The sequence below is a fragment of the Atta colombica genome, unplaced genomic scaffold (genome assembly GCF_001594045.1).
Source record: "Atta colombica isolate Treedump-2 unplaced genomic scaffold, Acol1.0 scaffold107, whole genome shotgun sequence".
Lineage (NCBI taxonomy): Eukaryota > Metazoa > Arthropoda > Insecta > Hymenoptera > Formicidae > Atta > Atta colombica.
Window position 1 is genome coordinate 3887223 of NW_017259192.1, and position 8395 is coordinate 3895617.

At 27.9% G+C, this 8395-nt stretch overlaps 1 protein-coding gene across 1 annotated transcript in view; it reads right to left on the bottom strand.

Moving 5' to 3' along the window:
- Positions 1-6663: 6663 nt before the first annotated feature.
- Positions 6664-8395, bottom strand: part of LOC108692910 (cytochrome P450 4C1-like) — a 35131-nt gene continuing 33399 nt past the window's right edge. The window contains exons 20-21 of the mRNA XM_018201488.1: positions 6914-7093; positions 6664-6845 (exon numbers count right to left, since the gene is read on the bottom strand). Of these exons, the coding sequence (XP_018056977.1) occupies positions 6664-6845; positions 6914-7093 (362 nt within the window). The remainder of the gene's footprint in view (positions 6846-6913; positions 7094-8395) is intronic.

Genomic DNA, 8395 nt, shown 5'->3' on the forward strand with positions numbered 1-8395 from the left:
AATTAAACAAAAAAAATGTTGAAATCCGTTAAAATGACATAATATAAATCAAAAAAGAGCAGTATGATAAATATAAATGTTAAATAAAAAGGCCAATTTTGTATCAGTATTCCGACTTCCGTTCAAAGTAGCAAAACATGCCGAATTATAGTCGATTTTTCTTAGCGCTTTTATCTCGTCAATATCCGTCATTACCGGCATAGTCTGCGTTATTAACATCGTAAATGCAGTGTTGCGTCTTACGGTTGGTTAGCAGAAGCCTTGCAATCTGCGTAAAGTTTGCGCAGCGAGAGGGATGTAGGCTCGTGGTGGGTAGAGAACTCAAGTTGAAGTACTTAGATCTGGTCTCCCGATCGTCTTGCTCGCCTGGCGCGAAACCGCTGGATCGTGAATGTACCGACGATGTCGCTGGTTTAACGGCACCGTATCCAACGACGGCTGCGTAATTTAATGAGCATAAAAGCCAGAGGCACGATTAATACGCGCGCCGAAACGAGGACGACATTGTCGACAAGACACGGCTATACGTGCAGCCCCGATTTGAGAGATATGTAATACCGACGAAAGAGATTACAGAAAATTGTGACTGAGCAAAACTCGGTATATTCTTTAATTTATCTTTTGAAATACTAGTATATATTTTTTTAATATCATGAGAGAAAAACCGTATTAAAAAATAATTATTTTATCTATGTTATTTTAAATAAAACAGCGCAATTAAAGATTATATAACTTCCCTTTTAAGAATGAGGAAAAGAAATGATAAGAAAACATAATACTTTTCAAAAGAATACTCTACCCCTCATTTCTAATTAACATAAAAAAAACTTCTTAATTTTCAAAAGAACTGATCAGATATATTTTTATATCACAGTCAGTTAAAAAAAAAACCGAAAGTATAGTTATAGTATAATGCAATTACTTGTTGTAGCTTATTAGTATTATTATGTACTAAAAGAAGAAACAATAAGATATATATTTATAATAGTAAAAGCTCAGACATATCATACATTATCGCTCGATGGGAATCGAAAAAAAAACTAAGCAATATATCTTTTAGTATCACAAGTGCATGGTTCTTGTAGGTTGCAAGTGAAATGATGTCGCCCTGACTTGCAAGTTTGGGCAACTGACCGGCCAGAAGGGTAGAAAAGTTTTTAACTTTAGAATTTACGGACTGACGCAAAGAAAAAAGTTTCAGCACACATCTGGATATGGCCGACCGATAATCGATATATGCGGCCATTCTTGTCGTGTGTTGCCCACACATCACTCTAAAATCAAGATTTTTCAGCTAATTTGACCTCTAATGCTTTTCCAACCCATTTGAGAATGTTACGAAAATAGAAAAGTTGTTGCGCACGAAGGGGATATTTATTTATAATGCTTACATTGAACTTTGTTGCATATTTTATTTTTTTGTTACATTAAGTGATAGAGACAAGCATCATTAATTCTCTTACTATCAGACGTTTTCATTGTTCAACGAAAGACCAACGAAAATAATATATAGTAGTCCTTATTCTCCTTTCTGTCTTTTTTGTGGAAATTTTTGATAAATTAAATCTATATTATTAAATTTATAAATTAAATTAAATGCAAAATCTATAAATCAAATAAAACAAAATCTTTTTTAATTGTTTTAATAAACAAATAAATAATTTTTAATTAAACTCTTTATTTATATATTGTATAAATATAGTATAAGTACAAAAGTGACAAAATAAGAGAGACCAAGACTTGTTGGCAATTTAATATATAATTTTCATACTTTCAATATTAACTTTTTATTCGATATGAAAATAAGACAAGTTTTGCTAACTTTTATTATTAAAATGAAAATTAATTCTTTTTGTTTGGATGACATATAAGAAAATTGTACAATATGCAAAATGCATCAATAAAAATTGACTGATTAAGTATAAAACCATTGATTAAAAGTTTTTTTATAAATTTGGAAAAGTTTCTTATTATTATAATAAAAAAAATTAACAAACGAATGCATGTCTCTTAACCGTATGCTTTCACTATACTAACATTTATCCTACTAATAACAATTCGTTGAGCCTTCAGGGGATGCCAGTCTCTTCTTCGTATACTTCTCTCTTATACTCGTCGAATGCTCTTCCAGAGCACACTTTCGTTTGAGCGTGAAACACACCGCATTTGTAATTTCCGTGCAGGAACTCCGCAATTTTACCAGGCCGTATCTTTTACCAATTCATGTGTCTTCCTCTTTGTCCTCCATGTCCGTTGTTTTTTCCTGTTCCGTTCTTCTCTCTTCTTAACTTCGCGTCGTTCTGGCCGTTCATATGTTCGGAAAACTCGCCTGAGAGTATATGCTCTCTTATTCTACTTATCGCAAAAACGGATTGTTCACGGAAAAAGAAAATAATGGACAACAGCGACGGACCAGTCGGGATCGTGTGCATGAAATACACAAGTACGTCACGCACGTACCGTCGTCTGTAAATCAGTCGCGAGTGCTTGGATTCTCGCGAAATATTTAACGACGACTCCTATCCTCGTTCCGCAGTTACGCCAACCCTTCAGCCTCCCTGCTGAATTTATTGCTTAATTTCAAAACGGTTTGGCGTTTCGTGCCGACCTGTGACTCGTCGCGGATTGCGCGGCTTCCACAAACGCAAACAATAAATTAAAAGTTGCATAATGTTCTCAAACTACCACTTATTCGATCTATAATCCTGAATGAAGGGTTATTATGACATAATAACAGATGCAAGTGTGATATACGAGTCTTTTTACTCTATAATAGGAACGAGTTGGAAAATGCATGAAGAGGAAGATGCATCCAATTATCATAATAATCAAATCACATTCGCATAATTGTTGCAATGAATTTAAACAGTAATTATATTATTATGCACCATAATCAGCCAAAAATAGTTTAACAGTAATAAAATTATTAATATATCAACAAATTAATTTACGACAAAAATGTTAACTTTTTATTTTTTGTTGAATTTTTAAATTGTTATTAATTATTAAAGAAACAAAGAAGCCAATATAAGTAGAAATAATCCTGTACAATTGTTCAAACGGTTGACTATGCGACAGTTACATTTTTATTTTTAATATGAAGAATATAAGATGATTGTGATGCATAATTATTATGTACTATGATTACGATCGTCAAATTTCATATAATAATCATTATCATCACATCTTTAAGACATACATAAATACAAAATGACTTTTATAAAATCTGTATAATAAGAAACATTACTTATGTAATTCAAAACCATAAAATATTTACACAATATTTCAAGTAGGATGGAATAAAGAAGGCAAATACTAAAGTTACTAAAGTATCACAACTTATATCTTTGTTGCATTATGATACAATAAAAAAAAAATTACATTATTATGTAACAATATAATGATAAAAATATTGGCTGATAACATTTCCTTGAATTTAAATAGATGTCACTTACAGCATTTGCAAGGTAATATTAAATTGTCCTTCATTTGAGATTTAAATCTCACAAAGGAAAACAAAATTTGAAATTAAAAATATTTTTGAAAAGAGAGAGAGAGAGAGAGAGAGAGAGAGAGAGAGAGAGAGAGAGAGAGAGACGCTTAATTATGCATATTTATTTCGCAAAACAATTTTTATTAATGTAAACAATGTTTATCAATTGTTTGACTGAGTCCGATAAAAATCTCTTAGAAAAATAGAAAAAGAAATATAAATTATTTTGAACATATCAAAACATCACAAAAATAGCATATATAAAATAATATAATTATATCTACTTTAATTCTTTGTTACAAACTAACACATACGAATGTGTGTATAAAAAATTCTTATGTGTGTATAAAAATTTTTTCGGTGGAAAGAATAGGATTGCTTTATTCTTTCCGAATAAAATTATATATTTTAGTTTGCAAATGTTCGATTGAGACAAATCGTACACGAATTGGATGTGCAATGCAAAGTATAATATCCACCATGAATCAAAGATTTTTTTAAATTACTTTTAATCAACGGGTTCCAAATAAAAATTATGTATTAACGATGCAATTATAGCTTTCAGTTTCACAGTAAATCGTTGTCCTATTATTCGTAAATACATTAGAATTTATTTATATGACAATTAACATCTTATACATTACCTATACAATTTTATAAGTAGGAATAAGGATGACGATTTTTAATTCTCTCAAATAAAAATCTGAATCGAATACATCTGGATTTGGCCAAAAACGGGAATTTTGATCAATATCGTAGATAAACAATTGTATTATTGCTGCAGAAAGTACCAGATATGATTCTAAAGATATATAATAAACATAATTTTTAAAATAATAAAAAATTTGAGAAATAATGAAGTAATAAAAATTTAAAATATATTTAAATATAAAAATATATACTTTCTAAATCTAAATCAGTGGATAGTCACTAATTATCCAGTGGCATATTTGGCACTGATAATCAATGAAGTTTAACTAAAAAGAAAGAATATTTGAGCATTAATAACTAAAATACTAATATTTGCATATTAATTTCGATCTTTCAATACCATATTCATTGAATTTAAGCATTAAAACAAGATTAGTTAGATCACATAATAAAGATTAACTAGGTTAGGGATCTCACATTTAATTCACTGATTATCAACATACTTGGCACTGATGTCAGTGATTATCCACTGATTTAGATTTAGAAAGTAATAATTTATATATAAATTATTTTATTTAACAATCGTGCTTCCATACTAAAGTAAGTTAATTATCTTATCGATAATTAAAGAGATAAAAAAAGATAGAAAAATAAATAGATAAATTCATTATATTCGTTATATACTTAATGAAGGAAAAACTACTGATTATAGAAATGTTTAGAATTGAACTTTTATTTTTACATATTATGAAAAACGTCTATTGCTGGACCTCTCACCATCGAAAATAAAATTCGGAATAGATCAAAAATTTAGTGCTGTTTAGGTGCTAATTTAGTACTTTATTCCGAATTTTAGTGCTCAAACCGTTTAGCAATAATAAAAAAAAATAGGGGGATCCAGCTTAATGGCAAGCAATCAGTAAAAACTTTGTACTGTTTACTACTATGAAAAAAATATTAGAAATCCGAAATTTTATTTTTTGTGTTAAAACAAACTTTTCGAAACTCCTGCATTTTTGTCATATATCCCATGGATGAGATATATAGCTACTCATAAGAGGAGGAGAGTATATATATGGCTCATAAAAAAATTTACAAATCATGCTTATAAATAAGACATAAAATAATACAATAACTCATAAGATGTTTTCAAAGTTTTATTAAGGAATAAGAATGATAAATATGTATATAAAGTAATAATAATTACAATTTTCCTACAATATATTACAAGTGTTATTACATGAGGTACATATTTCATGTAATGTGTTCATTGCATTTAGTGCACTGATTCCAATCTGAGTACTTTATTGTATATACTTTGGGCATAAATCCCGCCCATTAAAAATGCTATATATCTCAAACAAGTGGGATACAAGACAACAAACTAAACAAAGAATATAAGAGAATATAGAACACTTGTATTTTGCTATACAACATACTTTACTATTCCTCTACACTTATATATCACGAAATGATCACTAAGTTTTTTACGCGCCCTACAATAATCATTTTATATAGATTATAATTTATGATGACGCTACTTATTACAGTCACAAATTGATTCAACTTATAATAATTTCATTAATATTAATAGTAAAAAATTGAAATCATAATACAATACTAATATAACATAAAGGCATATAACAGAGAGTAGTTGCGGGAAAGTTATCTCCATTCCTTTTATTTTTTCTGACTTCTGCGGCGTAAATTCCATCGCGGTGTATTTGCCAGAGTTACTCTAAATTAAGAAAATGCTGGTGGCCGAACTCTGTTAGGATCACTGTTTTACTCATTAAACCTACACATATACGATTTATAACATATATGTACGATTTATGATCATCGACATATTATTACATATAATTACATCAATATTAAGTACACATACATTAACGCAAATTTTCATAAAGAATTTTTGTATTAAATTAGATGTTTAATAATAAGTTTAATTTTAAGAACTCAATATATTTTTTTCATATAATCTACTAATCTGGAGACTCCAATTTCGTAAGTGCAGATTGCAAGTTTTTATATCAAATGTTGTTACAATTTGACAATTTTACTATATTGAATTATACTATACTGAAACTAGAAATGAGAAGATCTCTCAATTTTAAAACTTTTCTTTTTCGACATAAACTCTACTCATATCAAAACTAGTATTAATGCGTATATTTTTATATTCTGAAAAAGGATTTCCAAATACGTGTAAAAGTAATATATACAAAAATCTTTTATGAAAATTACGTTTAATTGATAAAACAGACAATGCTAACGTTGCTTTAAATTTTTGTTTATATAAAATAAAATTTGTATTTAATAATGTTCAACACATTTTTCCATCAAATATAGATTTAATTAAAAATTAAAAAATATAACGATTTATACCAACATAATAAAATTTATTGTGTTAGTATAAGTCATTATATTTTTTAAAATTAATTATACAAGAATATATAATAATCCTTGAATTATTTTGTCTAATGATTTTTAACATTGTCTTATTACAATAAATAAAATTATATGACCTTAGATGGAGTACGATTGATTGGAATAAATCGTATACGGATCGGCTGTGTAACACGGCTTATTAAATCCATTTTAAATTGAAGATCCTTTAAATAATCGATGGGTTCCAGATAAAAGTTATATATCAATGTCGCCATTATAGCTTTTAGTTCCATCATAGCAAATCGTTGTCCTATTATTCGTAAATATATTAGAAATTGTTTATGAATAAATTAATATCTTATATACATTTAACATTACCTATACAATTTCGTGGTCCTGCGCTAAATGGTAAATAGGAATAAGGATGACGTTTTTGAATTTTCTCTAACAAAAATCTATCTGGATCGAATACATCTGGATTTGGCCAGAAATTTGGATCTCTATGAATATCGTAAATATTTAAATGCAGAATTGTTCCAGAAGGCACCAAATGTGTTTCTAAAAACATCATGTAGCATATGTAAATAAAATTTTTAAACATTAAATTAGTAGAAAATTACAAATGTGAGTCGCATGTGCACGAATATTCACTTATATATAAATTATTTTATTAAAATGCACTTCTTTTACCCTATAAGTTATTGATTTTGGAAATCTATTACACGTTAAATTTACTATAAAAATGTTTAAAATTGACAAGTTCTATTTTTGATAATATTATGTATATAAAATATTGAAAATATTATCTTATAAAAAACAAAAAAGGAAAAGAAAGAGAACTTATAAATAATGATTGTAAAAATTTGTGTATAAATTGATATTAGACAATTAAGGAGAAAGTTATTTTTGCATTAACACTTATCTGATGATTTTATATATATCTAAATATGTAGAGGAAAGGCCCTATTATGAGATATCGAGTTCATTTTAGGTAAATGCTAGAAATTTATGGACTGAAAAATGGAATTAAAAAAAATAATAGGTCATTTTGAAGGGAATTTAATAAGCTTTAAAATAATGTTATATAAAATTTAAATTTCATTTTTTTTTAAATTAAAGAAATGTAAAAGGTGAGCAAAATCGCAAAGTCAAAAAATTGTGCTCCTAATATGAGATGCCCCGAGAAATCGATGGTAAAACGCAAGTATATAATAAGTATTATAACTAAAAAAACTTTATTTAATGTTTCTTAAATACAAACACAGCCAGGCTGCGCGAAAAATGAGTATGCGATACATTATACCCAAGAACTCGTCTTGAAATCAAGCATCGCAAAAATAGGCACACGATGTTCATTCCGGTTGTTCTTTTTATTATACGATAATGTTTATACTTTAGCAATGATTTTCACTATGACATGAGAACATGGGTTATTTGTATTAGAAATACTCTCATATTACGATTTCCATGTCTTACGGTTTTATCAAATCTAACTTCTGTAATTAAGCAATTCAACATATTCCGTATTTTTTTATTAGTATGACCTTACTCTATCATTACATGAAGAATTTATTGCCAAATATTTATTTATTAAATAATAAACAATATTTAAAGACTTACTTCAATAAAACTTGAAAACATTCAAATTCTAAAATCTTTTTTTACAATGACTATAGGTATGATCTAATAATGAATTTTCTACTAAATAGTTTTCTAAAGAACAATAAATTTATGATAGAACCAATAGATAATATCTATTAGTTTAGCAAAAACGCCGCTATCTTATATTAGCACCTATCCCATAATAAGAGGCTTTCCTCTCTCTCTCTCTCTCTCTCTCTCTCTCTATATATATATATA